This window comes from Octodon degus, unplaced genomic scaffold (assembly GCF_000260255.1).
Source record: "Octodon degus isolate 3935 unplaced genomic scaffold, OctDeg1.0 scaffold00030, whole genome shotgun sequence".
NCBI lineage: Eukaryota > Metazoa > Chordata > Mammalia > Rodentia > Octodontidae > Octodon > Octodon degus.
In genome coordinates, this window is record NW_004524606.1 from 10914188 (window position 1) to 10928017 (window position 13830).

General features: G+C 45.1%; 1 protein-coding gene across 1 annotated transcript in view; it reads left to right on the forward strand.

Moving 5' to 3' along the window:
- Positions 1-7: 7 nt before the first annotated feature.
- Positions 8-13830, forward strand: part of Gxylt2 (glucoside xylosyltransferase 2) — a gene marked incomplete at its 5' end in the record, with an annotated part of 123273 nt that continues 109450 nt past the window's right edge. Inside the window, one exon of the mRNA XM_012514363.2 lies at positions 8-165. Coding sequence (XP_012369817.1) covers positions 8-165 — 158 coding nt within the window. The remainder of the gene's footprint in view (positions 166-13830) is intronic.

A 13830-nucleotide genomic window follows, 5' to 3' on the forward strand; every position in this document is an offset into this window, starting at 1 on the left:
CGCGCGCCCCGCGTCTGTTACCCAGCGCCACCCTGCGCGGGTCCCCGCACGCTTGCCTGGCCCGCACGCCCTCCCGGGGGTCCCTGGCGCTCGGAGGCGCCGGCCACAGCATCCGCGCCTGGGAGCCGGCCGCCGGGGCGCAGCGAGTCTGGAAAAGTTGGCGAGGTGAGTCGTGGCAGACCGGCTGGGGGCCTGTGTCTCACTCCAGCCTTCACCCCGTCCTGCCAAATCCGGAGGGAGAGGGCGCTTTGGGCCGGGAGCCCCCAGGGGCTGCCCACTGCTGACCCTCACCCTGCCGGAAACGAGGGCCCACCTTCGTGGAGCCTTCCTGGCGGGCAGTGCTGAGAGTAATCACGGACCTTGTGGAAATGTCAGGGAGAATGGCTTGCATGTTACACTTTGTAACTGTCAAGGCGAGACATCTTTTTGCCTTCTTGCAATCATACACCCTTTGTGTAATTTTTCAAAAGCCACCACGTAGCAAGAATATTCTATTTCATTCTCATATTTCGCGGGAGAATCCATGCTGAAAACAGATCTGATTGAGATGGGAAAGTTAGACGTTTGTCAAGACTGACTGCTGTTGGTTACCCCTCCCCGCGCATCCCCAGGCCCCGGGTGCCCACAACAGAAGAGGCATTTGACCTAAGTTCATTAAAAAGAAGTTTTGTTCTTAGAAGCAGCGACGCGTGGCACGGGCAGGAGACCAGGGGTTTCCTGTTCCTTTTCTGTTTCGGGCTCCAGGACAGTCCAGCGGTCCTAGGAGGAAAATATCTTAACCTTGGACCTGACCTCGTGTTTGATTTCTCTTTCCCTACACAAAGCGTAACACGCTTCAGCTTTTCAGTGGAGCGTTTTCTTTTTGGCCTGGGTTGCTGGAGTGCCCGCAGGTTTGGAATTCGCGTTTCTTTCCTTTGTTGTGGAGAGCTTTTTCACAATCTCCCCTCTTGTAGTGGGTCTGGTTTTTTTCTGCTGTTTCAAGGCTGTTTCCAACTGCCATTGCAACGTCTGCATTTGCGAGGCTCCTTAATTAGGTGAGCCGAGTTGAAGAATTCTTTGTGAGCATATGACTAAGTCTATTTTGGCGCTTTTACTGTAACTAAGGGGAAAGACTTGAAACCTCAAGAAGGAGCCATGCCAGTTTCTGATCCTCTTGTGCCTCATCATAAATATACAGATGGGTGCTGACAGGTTTAGGGGGGAACCCCCAGTGATCTATGGCATGGATTTAAAGTATTCTCAATGCATGTGCTCTAAGTAAGGATATTCTCATTAGGAATTTAGTAGGCTTTCTCTCCTATATCCTGAGGTTTCTTATAATTATATTGAGGTTTAAGTGCAAGTTTCCCATGATTTGTAAATGTGATGGGAGCAACTTGTAAAATGATAACTAACACCACTTACCACAGCTAATCAGTGCTAACAGCAGTGTGCAGAAGTGACAGTGGTTAACAGTTGCATAGGCCGTGCCGTAACCCTTTGGTAGTAGTTCTCAGTTCTTGTGAAAGAGGATCAGCTATACCAGCCTTATCTGAAAACTTGTTCAAAATGCAGATTCTTCACCCCACTCTACCCCCACAAGTCAAAAGGCACTCGAGTGGTATCAATAACCGGTGTTTTTATAGCTGCTCCTTTATTTTTATGCACACCAACGTTTGAGAACCTGTTCTGTGATGTAAGCATTGGCATTATCCCCACTTTGCATGTGGGAAAAGTATTGCATAAAGATTAGCAATTTGTGCAAGGTGTACAGGTAACCTGCGGTGGATCAGGAGGAAGAGCCAGGCCGTGTGGATGAGCGCTTACTGCTATGATGAGGTCCTAGCACACTCTTGGCTGTGATTCATAATCTTGCTGAGATTTTTCCAAAGAAGCACCATAGATTTTTGGAGCTGTCTCATTCTTCAAGGTGTTGGGAACACTGGGGCAGCATCTTCTTGTCTCTATCTGAACAAATTGGCTCTGACTGGGAGATCATGAACAGAATCTAAATGGACGCTTAGAGGACTCTCCGTGAGCAACAGTGCCCTCAGAACCATTTTTCTTTTGAACATATCTCTTAGATGATCAAGGAAATCATACCCAACACTGTAAGAAGAAAGAACAAAATTTACAAACTCAGGAAAGAATAAAAGACAAAAAGCCACAGGAAATCTCAGGCCCCAATGAATAAACAGTTGACATTTTTGGGGACTTATTTATTGTTTCTTTTGCTACGCAGAAATGGCAACAAAAATTCTGAAGCGGGGAGGGAACAGGAGGAAAGATCTCTGCATGGACTCCTTTATTGCTTTCCTAATTCTGCCTGGGTTAAATTTTTGTGGTTGAGGAGGAATTTCATTTAGGGAGGGAAGAAAAAAACCTCATGGCTTCAGAAAATGAGTGCTTTAATCTCTTTATGTGGCGAGAATCCAAGAGAGTTGGAGGATATGTGATCTCATTTCTCGAGCCCAGAGAGGGTCAGTCTTGTGGCTGGAGTTAGCAGAGAGCTTGGACTTGGACCGGACACAGCCCGCACCTGCTGGCCACGCACAGCTTGGGCTGCCTGGCCTCCCCGGGGTCCTGCTTTAAGTGAAGTTCTGCCACGTCAGTGCAGGAAATAGCACTCTCCCTCCACATCTTGTTTTCATTTTGGAGCAGTTTCCAAGGACTTGACTCGTTAGCAGGCAGACCCTACAATTTTCTAACTAGTCATTTGTGTGCAGTTGGTCCTGCAGTCGCCTGCTTCTCTGTAAGTACACAGCCAGGAGGTAAGGTTTGAGGTTGAGGTCAAGAGTGGGGTCTGAAAACAGACACCATATTGGAAGGAGCAATCCCAGTGCATGACACAAATGAAGTCTTCCTTCTGTTTCACTTTATTGGTGATTTATAGCTGGCTGACTTCCAAAATGAACTTAATACAATGTGAGTAAAAAATTCATATACAAGAAGGCCATCAAAATTTTAAAAAAATATATAAAGAGGGGAAATAAGTACTGCTTGCCAAAAACTGAGCCCACTATTATTAGGAAGATCAGGTGTTCAATTTAGCTCTGAGCTTCCTGGTACCCATATCAAAAAGGGAACCATGATGGGCTGCCTGATTGTCACTGGATGGGAAGAGGAAGGATTTATGAAGATGACTTTTTTTTAATAAAACTTAATTCTAAAATAAGAATTTACATGAGATTAGATTTTAGACTTTGAAAGGACTTTGCTCCTAAACACTCCTCTTTGAGTCTGCTTACAGGGAAGGAAGTTTAATGTACCTGGTAATCAACACAGGATCAAAAAGAATACATTATGAGGAGTCCAGCAAACTGGGTTCATTTCACCATATTTTCTTCACTGTGAAATGAGCAGAAGTCAGCCAGAAGCCTTCTCAGTTCTCTCCCAGCTCCGACCCTTGACGATCCTATGATAAGATCATCCAGTGCTGCGGCAAGAACCCGACCATGACTGCTGCGTAGCTCTTTGTGCTGTCTTGCAAAATCAGTTTCTCATTTCTTGGCTTCATCCTGGAGCTCTTACTGATTACTCAACTCCAACCCTTTCCTGAACTTTATTCTTTTTCTTCTGCGTTGGCCTGGATTTTGGTATTTTCTCTTAGCATATGGTTTCTCTGGGAGGCTTAGGCTTCCTCTAGGCCTGTGGCCTTGCTCCATCCTGGTTTCCACAGTTGTTCTGCATGTGTTTACCGCATATTCCCTCTGCCAGGTGCTCATCGTGCAATGGGGAATGCTGTTACTGCCCTACCAGAATTCAGGCTGGGAGAGGACAATACTGAAACCTGTTACCCTCGGCTGCCTCCCGGCTCCCCACCTCCAAGGAAGCACACATCCTTGCTCATTGGAGACACCATTTCCTGCAGTTCCCCTTGAGCGCTGAGATAAGTCTTCCCCGGAAATCAAGTGTCTCAATAAACACGCATGATGCTGGGCAACAAAATGCTAAGTCTGCAACCCTGCTCTGGTTAGCTGCTACTCACAGAGGACAGCGGTCTGTAACGTGTAGTACCATCCAGGATGTTATATAGCCATGGCTCTTGATTCTTTTCCCAGCTCGTTGTTATTGTCGTTATTGGTCCGGAAGCCCTCTTTTTGTCGATTAGATCATGAATCCCCTCTGTCACCCTTCCCTATCCCCAGTCAGGAAGTCTTGCTAGTTCTGTTTAAAAATACCCCCCCAACCCCACCTCAGTCCACCATCTGTACCACTTCGCAGTGGACACTGAAATAGCCTTCTTTGTGCTCTGTGTGGTTCTCCTCTAGCGCCTGTCCATTTTCACGCAGGTGTGTCATCTTTTATTGTGTGTGTGTGGCTGGCTCAGCCCACCCTGGGGCAGGGCTGGCGGGCAGTGCGGTGGATCAAAACACAGTCGCTGCGCTGTCTAAACTCGCCTGAGCAGGCGCTTTAGACCACTGAGCTATCTTCCCCCCGACACACACCCCTTTTAAAATGTATTTGTTACAGGCTGTCACTCAGCCACTTAAACTCATAGTGATGCTCCTATCTTCAGCCTCCCCAGCTCTGGGATTACAGGTGTGTGCCCCCACGCCAGGACTGATGGCCAGCTCAGCCGCCTGGGGGCGGGGCCGGCCTGTGGTGCTGGGGAATCTAACCGGCCCTGTGACATCATCTTTATTAGGCGGACCAGATCAAATCACTTAGCTGGCTAACATTCCTTAAGAACTAATTTCCTGTCACACTGAGAATTAAACTGAGCTTCTCAATGTGGCCTGATGTCAACTCCATTTAGTCCTCTGGCCTTATCTCCTCCCTCTCACCATTCTCTTGCTCCCTTCATGACCCCCCACCATTTCTATATATCTGGCTTGGTCAGCTCCCTGCCCCCTCCTTCAGGTTTACCCTGACCTTTTCTCTCCCCAGAGGAGTGCTCCTAGCTGCCAGGCACTTGGGCCCCTTCCCATCATCCTCTACCCCCTGTAAACCTTGTTGCTCAATATTTTGTCCTTGGTAGTGCCTGTTACTAAATGAATACTGGATTTGGTTTGTCCCTCTCCACTTCTGTGTACACGCTGCCTCATCAGTCGCTGTATCACTGGGCTGTGGGACGGAGACGATGTCATAGCAGACATTCAATAAATATTTTTGAATGAATGGATGCAGCACCCACCTTGTCTCTACCCAATGTAAGACTTTACTTGTATCAAGTTATGTATGGTTTAATAATATTCAAAATAAGTGTGCGTGCCTCTTAGAAAAATAAAATAGTTATACTTAGTAGTAACAATGTAGAGAGAGAGAGAGAGAGAGAGAGAGAGAGAGAGAGAGAGAGAGAGATTTTTTCCTAATCGATTTTGTTCTTTGGAATGGGCTTATACTTAGTTGAGATAGTACAGAAAATTTCTATATATCTAGTACCTAGTGACAAGGTGCAGCCCACACCCAAGGGATGAAAATTCTGCCTCTGCTCCTTGAAGACTGAGTATATACAGAAATTACTGGAGATTCTCAGCAGGAGAGATGTTTCTTGTCTCCCATTAATTAACTTATCAAATTGCTTATTTGCATCAGTGTGCACGCAGGGATATTTATTTTACATTTTGGGTCATGCTGAACGTGACCTTTCTGTTGGTGATACTGTTGCTGATTTGCCCATTAAGGCACTTTCCAGTGACTCCTGTACATCTCTGATATCCCCCTCCTCCAGCGTGCTTTTGGTTTTTGTCAGCACTTTTGTTTCGGTGAGACTTCCTCACTCTCTGACTCAGGATCATGTTGAATATTTTGTGTCCTGGTCTATTTTTAAGGAGCCCTGTTCCCTTTGGAGACTGGTGCTGGGAAGTTCCTGGGTACTGGGCATGCCTGGCGGAGCGTCATGTCTTTGATGCCCTCAAAGCTTACAGAGCACACATTGTGTGTGTGCGCATGTGTGTGTGTGTGTGTGTGTGTGTGCGTGTGTGTGCATGCACAATGTATATGCAAAACCTGTGTATATACGCACATCCATATATATTTCTATATGTAGCTATCTCTCTATTAAACCAACCTAGGTTCATGTTGATGTCTTCGGCTCTGATCTGCCATCTCATGGATCAGTTCAGCTTCCTTCTGTCACTTACCTGGGGCAAGGAATGCCTACATTCTCCTGAAGCCCCAGTGCAAGTTTTCCCCCATCACATTGACTTTGGTTTAATTTAGCTGGGTGTGGTAGCACACATCTGTAAGACCAGCACTGGAGCTGAGACAGGAGAATCACAGTGAGTTGGAGGCCAACATGGACTGTATAGTAAGTTCAAGGCCCTCCTGACCTGCATGGTGAAACCCTGTCTTAAAAATGAAAATAAAAACAAAACAACTAAAGCTCCTATAATTTGAAGGATGGAATAGAACAGGAAGTAGCAGATAATTGGGATCAGATCAGCTAGTTGACTTAAACTAAGTGAGGACTATGCCTTGAATTAGAGATGAAGCCAAGACCCCTCGGGCCACCTGTGGGAAGGGGACGTGATCGACCTTGTGGTTGTCTCCCAACTCCTATGCCCACTCTCACTTCCATCCCTTCCTTGTTTCTTAGGCCCCAGCTTCAAGGAACAGGCTCAACCTGCAAGGATAGTACATCACTTTCTGAGGGTACCCCAGGGGTATCCAAGGGGAAGCTTATTAGTCTGTTCATCTCTCTGCCCATAGTTACTGGTCCTCTGGTGCCATGTGACCCAGGAAAGCCCCATCAGGCAGAAGAAAATACATATTTTATTGTACTGGACAAAAGACTATTTTGTAGATATAACCAAGACAATAGCCCTGTATGCTACCCTGATCTTGAAGTACCCAATTTTAGATAAAGGCTTCATTTTGGAGAGCAAAATAGAGGAAAACAAGGAGAAAATGGGTCCTTGAAGCAACATGTGAAGCCCAGAATCAAAAAATCCTGAGGTCTGGTCTGTACTGGTCTCCTGTTCCACAGTGATGGACCTTAGGTTTCTGTTATTTGTGTCCAGAGTCACCTTAGTTGAACCAGAATGGTTCTTATAAATCAGATATTGGGTCTGTTGATGAGGACGAAGGGAAACAGCTGCAGGAGAAACACAGAAAGGGCCAGCCGTCACATTCTGGAGCAGCCTGTGGGCTTGACTTTGTCTTAGGGTGTGGGTAACTTACTTGGGATTGTAACCCCTGACCTGGTGGACCAAATCGGAGACTTTCTTAAGGATATTTTAAAAATGATCTTCAGGGACATAAAGGGACCACATGGGGCAAACTGTTGCTAGTGACTGCAGCTAGAAGATGTGAAGCCCAGGAATTGCGGCTGAGTTTCAGCCACTTGGGGGAAGATGATCTGCACTGAGAGACCAGAGAACCAGGAGGAGGGGAGGGACAGGAGGCAGCGCAGGGCCAGGGCAGGGCTGGGCAGGTGCCAAAGCCCATCCCAAGCCAGCTTCGGCCTTTGCTAGCTGTGCTGTCTCAACCTTTTCTATATTCCAGTATGTCATGAGTTCCCATTTTCTTAATCTAATTTGACTTGTATTTCTGTCACTTGCCATCAAAGAATCCTGGCCAACTTGGACACAGAGCTCCTGCTTCTAGCAGCTTTACTCCATTCAATAGCCAGTGGCCACAATGACCCCTGCACCTAATGACTCATGGTGGGAGCCTATAGGAGAAAATGTGACAGTGTGCTTGTTTTCTTTGGGAACCCGCTGTCTGGGCAATTTATAAAAGAAAACATGAGAAATCCTTTGAAAATAGAGTAAATTTTATGTTCCTCCTAAATATTTCCCAGGGTCTGGTTTATTTTGGATTATGAAATTTTGAAAACTTCTCCTGTAAAAGAAAACTTTCTTGACACTTTCACTGGGAGTCCTTCACTTTGTGCCAGCAAAGAATGACTGGGCTGTACATATGGGTAGTGTTTGGGGGATACTATATTTTTTAGCAACATGAGTAACTATAATCTCCTAGTAGAAATTTGTTCTGGACAGCTTAGAATCCAGGTGATACCTAAGTTTTAAAAAATGGAAAAAGTATAAAAAAAAAAATAAATAAAAAAGTTAAAAAAAAAATCTAAAACCTGACTTTCTTTTTTTGGGTAGGAGGTCTAAAGAAATATAAAGAGGTAAAATAAAAACTGTCCTTAAAAAGCTGGGGGAGATGGTTCTGAGGTATAAACACTTGCCTGGCAAGCTCAAGGACCCGAGTTCAATCCCCAGTAACACCTGCCATGCCAGCCCCTGGTCCCCAGGTGCACTAAGCCAGCCAAGGAGACCAGGCTTGGTGGCACAGGCTTGTGATCTCAGTGCTGTGGAGGCTGAGACAGGAAGATCACTGAGTCCAAGCTGTGTAGTGAGACCTTGTGTAAAAAAAGAGAGAGAGAGAGAGAGAGAGAGAGAGAGAGAGAGAGAGAATGTTCATAAAGCCCCCAGCACAAGGTGAGCACAGGAGAGTGGCTCTCAGTGCAGTTGCTGTCATGTTAGTTCAGAACTGAAGTCCTCCCCCCGGGACTCCCTGTGTGGCACACAGCACATCTGTCCTCAGCAAATCTTGCTTTCTCATACATTCAAAGATGAGATGAGAAAGTGCAAGCAAGATGCTGGCCCAGCAGCTGACACACAAGAAACTCAGCCAGTGTTAGTGCACATCCAGACAGGCTGCTCAAGGAGCGAGGTGTGTTAGGACTGGAGGAGGCTGAGCCTCGGCTTCTAGATATCATGAGTGAATACCAAGCCCTGGCTCTTGGCACTCACATGCTTGTAATCACAGCTGTTTGGGAGGTTGAGGTGGGAGGATTGCACATTGGATGCCAGTCTGGGCAACTTAGTAAGATTGCTTCTCAAAATAAATAAAAAGGGCTGGGAATTTAATTCAGTTGTAGAGCACTTGCTGAGCTTGCACAAGTGCTTTTGGTGGGAGTACCTGAGGGAATGAAGGTGTAGGGACCCCTTGTCCCATCTCTTGGAAGGTTAGGCTGTCATTCTGGAGAGCTGCAGACCTGCAGGCCTGGCCAGTTGGAGCTTTTATGTCTACTCCATGGTGGAAAACTGGAGTTTTTGGTAGAGAATCAGGGAGTGGGTTGAGAGTTCTCTGGGCGTTGGGTCTCAGGAAAGCAACTTGCAGATGCATTTGTGATGCTGCTCTGTAGGGATCTGAGTGGCTGGCTAGGCTGGAGGCTTTCTACTCCATTTTCTTCCCCCGGTTTTGTGAGAACTTCACAGACTCCAGTTGTCAGTCACTGGCTCAAAGTCACAGGCCTTAGCATGCAGGTATCAGATTTTATCCTCCAGGGGAAGTCAGCCAATGAAAACCGGGGTCTAAGTCTAAAAGTTTAATAAGTGCACAAACATTTGGTTTGTAGCAGGTTGGAGTACAGGTCTCTTAAAATAACAGGTGCTTTGTTGCTGTACTGCCTCCCTGACTATTTGGCCGTGGAGAAAAATGAATGTTTCTCAGGAGTTTCAAGTTAACATTTTAATATAATAATGAGGAAATAATACTTAACGATGACTTAAGAGATACCAGCTACCCTGTTCAATGCTTCACTGTTTCATCTAATCTCCATTACAACCTAGCAGTTGGTACCATTATTGAACAGAGGTGGTGGAAGCATTTGCCCAAGACAGGACAGCCAAATGGCAGATCGAGAGCTTGAAACCAAGTGCACTTGTTTTGAAGAGCAAAATGGCTTAGCAATACTGTACATGGGAACAAATCTCAAAATCTGAACCTTTTGCTTACTCCCTGAATTCCTTTTTAAGAGATCACTTTGATGAAAATCTTTTTTTTTTTTTTTTTTTTTTTTTTTGGCGGAACCAGGGATTGAACTCAGGCCCTTGCGCTTGCCCAGGAAGCGCTTATTCCACTGAGCCATCTCCCCAGCCCCGAAAATTTATTTTTGTAATTGAAAGTTGCGCATATTTCTAAGGTGTTATGGTTTGTGTCTAGGTGTCCTTCCAAAGCCTCATGCAATCTTGGGGTGGCTTCGAGAGTTTGTGATTGATCATTGTAGGTGTGAATACTGTACCTGCCCTGGGGCAGGTAATTTGCATTTCAATGTAAGGAGGGAAAAGAAGCTAGCTGCTTGAGCTGCTGCTACTTCTCCGTTGCTCTTTCTATTTGCTGCCACCAAGAAAGGTTGCTCTCTGCCATGTGCCAGGCTGCCTTGGAGCCAGCTGAGTATGGACTGAAACCTCCAGTAATTGTGAGCTAAATAAACCTTTCCTTCCTTAAATTTAGGTGTCAGGTATTTGTCCCAGCAACTAGAGAAGAGTAACAAAGACATAAGGGAATAAGCAATTTATACAAACTACACCAATACAGCTAGGGGTAGTAGTGCACACCTATAATCTCAGCACTCTGGGGGACTGAGGCAGGAGGATAAGAAGTTTGAGTTCAGCGTGGGTAACTTGCAAGACCCTGTCTGGAAAAAAAACAAAAAAACCTGGGAATGTAGCTCAGTGTGAAGGCCCTAAGTTCAACCCCCAGGGCCACAGACAAGAAATTATGTTAATCCTTTTTTTAAACTTTGTATTTATTTACATATTTATATGTATACACTCACATGTATTGGGTATAATTCTGGAAACTGGCATACCAAAAGGTGGTTGTAGGATTGGAGCTGTGAATGGTCATCCCCCAATTTTGCTTGTCAGTATTTTCAGATGTTTCTGTGTTAAATGTATGTATCACTTGTACAATTTACAACATAACTCTAAGTGCGTGAATTATCATAAAAGGGAAAACTCCTTGGTTGGCCTGAGGCTAAGAAAGATGGAAAGTAGTTAAGAAGACCACTCTTCCTCTTTTCCTCCCTTTATGTTGGTAAATCGTTCTTTCACTTTTTCAGGAAATCAAGTAAAAAAAAAATATCTATTTTTGAAATATATGATCCTTACCTAATTCTTCTTCTTTGCATATCAGTAGTCATTTCTTTCTTTCAAACTACTGGTTTATATTTTAAAATCTCAGTAACATCTTAATTTGAAAGGAAGAGGGAAATGGAGAAATAGAATGTCCTATATGTTGTAACAGGAAACAAATGAAATGAGAATCTGTCCAGGCTCCATCCCAGATAATTGGAGGTAGAATAAGTAAATGCAATTGTGAATGACATCAGCTGAGAGTGAAGAGTTGGTGAAAGTATATTTCAGAAATCTTCCCTGAACAAAAGAAGCTAAGGGCATTGGGAATGGAAGGCTGGAATCCAGACCATGCTAGGACCCCCAGGCAGAGGCTTCTTCTACCCCACAGAGAACTTTCTAACTCACTGGTCTGTGCTCCCAGGCACAGCACCATTGACAGTGTGCTTCTACCACCCAGGACCACCTCGGACTGTGATCTTACTGAGAAAGGTCTTGATAGATGCAGTTAGGTCAGGATCCCAAGGTGAAATTAATCATAGACTGGGTGTGAGCTCTAAACCTGATGACTGATGTCCTTATAGAAAAGGATAGGACACAAGAGACCCACAGAGAGGAGAAGACCTGTGAAGGAGGAAGCTGAGATGGGACTGGCACCACCACAAGCCAAGGAACCTCTGTGTCTGCTAAGAACCAGAAGCAAAGAAAGGAAAAGGAAGGAGTCTTCCCTAGGGCCTTTAGAAGAGGCGCTGCCCACTCTTGATTTTAACCTCTGAAAATGCTAGATAATAGATTTCTGCTGTATTAAACCATGAGAGAGAGGAGACAGAGAGAGAGAGAGAGAGAGAGAGAGAGAGAGAGAGAGAGAGAGAGAGAAGAGAGAGAAGGAAGAGGGAGGCACAGAGAAAGGAGAGAAGAGAGACAAAGACAAACAGGCAGAAGGAGAGAAAAGCATGGCTTTTTTTTTTTAATCTGTTACAGGATCTCACTACACAGCTCAGACTCATAGCGATCCTCTTGTCTCAGCCTCCCCAGCTACATGAGGAACAGTGGTCTTCTTAACTTCTTTCCATCCTTCTTAGCCTCAGGCCAACCAAGGAGTTTTCCTTTTTATGATAATTTATGTACTTAGAGTTATATTATAAATTGTACAAGTGATACATACATTTAATACAGAAATATCTGAAAATATTGACAAGTAAAATTGGGGGATAACCATTCATAACTCCAATTCTACAACCACCTTTTGGTATGCCGGTTTCCAGAATTATACCAATTCATGTGAGTGGGCGTGCCCACCACACCTGGGCTGGGGAAGTAGCCCAACAGCCTAAGCATGGCTTCTTAAAGGCTGCCCTGAGTTTGAGTCTGAATCTTTGCTGTGACACCACTAATCACAACACACATTATGTGTACAATAATGTCTAAAAGAACACACACAGGTACACGTGCACATGTTCGTGTGCACGCATACACACACACACACACACACACACACACACACCTGCACGCATGCACGCATGCACACGGAGACATGTGACTTCAAGAACCGAGGATATATCTCAGTGGCACAGGACCTGCCTGGCAAGTGCAAGGTCCTGAGTTTGATTCCAGGCACCCAAAAAACAATAAACGAAGAACAAATGTAGCTATCGTACACCTACAATGCACTAGACCTAGACTTAGGAATAGTAGCCACACTTCAGAACCAAATTAAATCTGTATTATTAATAATTTAATGCTTATAAAATGCTTTTATTAAGCAATCCTCTGCAGCTTTTGGCACACTATTGACACTATTTATATTATACCGTGTCTTCAAGACAAATGCCAGCTCTTCTATCTTGAAAGATTAATGGTGCTTGATTTAACTCCAAGTCACAGGTCTTTAAAAGTAATTTAACTGTTGGAAGAGTCTTTAGTGTCATGTCTGGGTTCCACGTGAAGGGCCCATTCACAGCTTCAGTGGGGGAGGTTTTGTCATTTGATTCTTGCCTCCTAGAACAGGCTTGCAGGGAACTTCATGAATGACTGTCACCGCCAACACCAGATGCGGATATAATTACCGTCTGTAGCTCTCCTTCTAGGGGACTGCGTGAAGGTATCTTGGGTTCCTGACACCATGCTGGTCTCCTTGGCAGGACTCCTCCATGTTAAAATAGATAAACAATTTCATCCTGTGAAAGATTCCATGAGAAAGGGTGACTCTTCTAATCTCTCCTTCCCCTAAGGCGAATATATTCAGCTTCTTAAAATTATCTTCTCTCCCTGCCCCCAGATATGTATTCATTTCCTTCCCTGAGTAAAAGTATTTGCTAGCAGTACAGTTCAGGGGTTATTTTCAAGAACTGCTATTTTCTGTCCAGCTCATACAGCCAGCCTGGACCCAGGCGTCAGGTTTACCTGAGTTAATTCCTCTTGTCAGTTCCAGGGAAGCGCTGATAAGACAGGTAGCAGGAGGTGGCAGAAAAGAGAGCCTGAGAAGAACCAATTACCAGCTTTAATAATTCAGCGTGTTTTGCAGTAATAGGCTACAAAGTAAACAGCACTACATATAAATGCCGTATTTCATTATTTATATACTCCAGAAATTGAAGTTTAATTAAGTCACACGCTTGAGACTTTCAAGCCATTAAGGAGACGCTCATCTGAGGCAAGGATGGGGGCTGCTTCTCTGTCTGGGCCACCCCTGAGATTTCAAGGCTTGGTTTCCATTTGAGCTTGGGGGAGGGCCTGAGCCAAGACAGTGGGGTAGTGTATGCCAGACTCAGTCATTCCCACGTGGTGCCACATTCCTTTTTTTTTTTTTTAACTATTTTATTTTATTTATTGATTTTTGTATTTTTAGGGAAGGGTCTACAGGGTGTTCAAGGTCTCACTACTAGATCCGCCTGTTTACAGCCTCCCAAGAGCTGGGATTACAGGCATGCGCCAACATGCCCTGAATCAATTGCTGTCTTAGCAGCACCCCAGGGGAGGAGCTGGCACAGCAGGCCCAGGGATTGAATCCCCGGCCCCTGTACCTGCTTTCAGG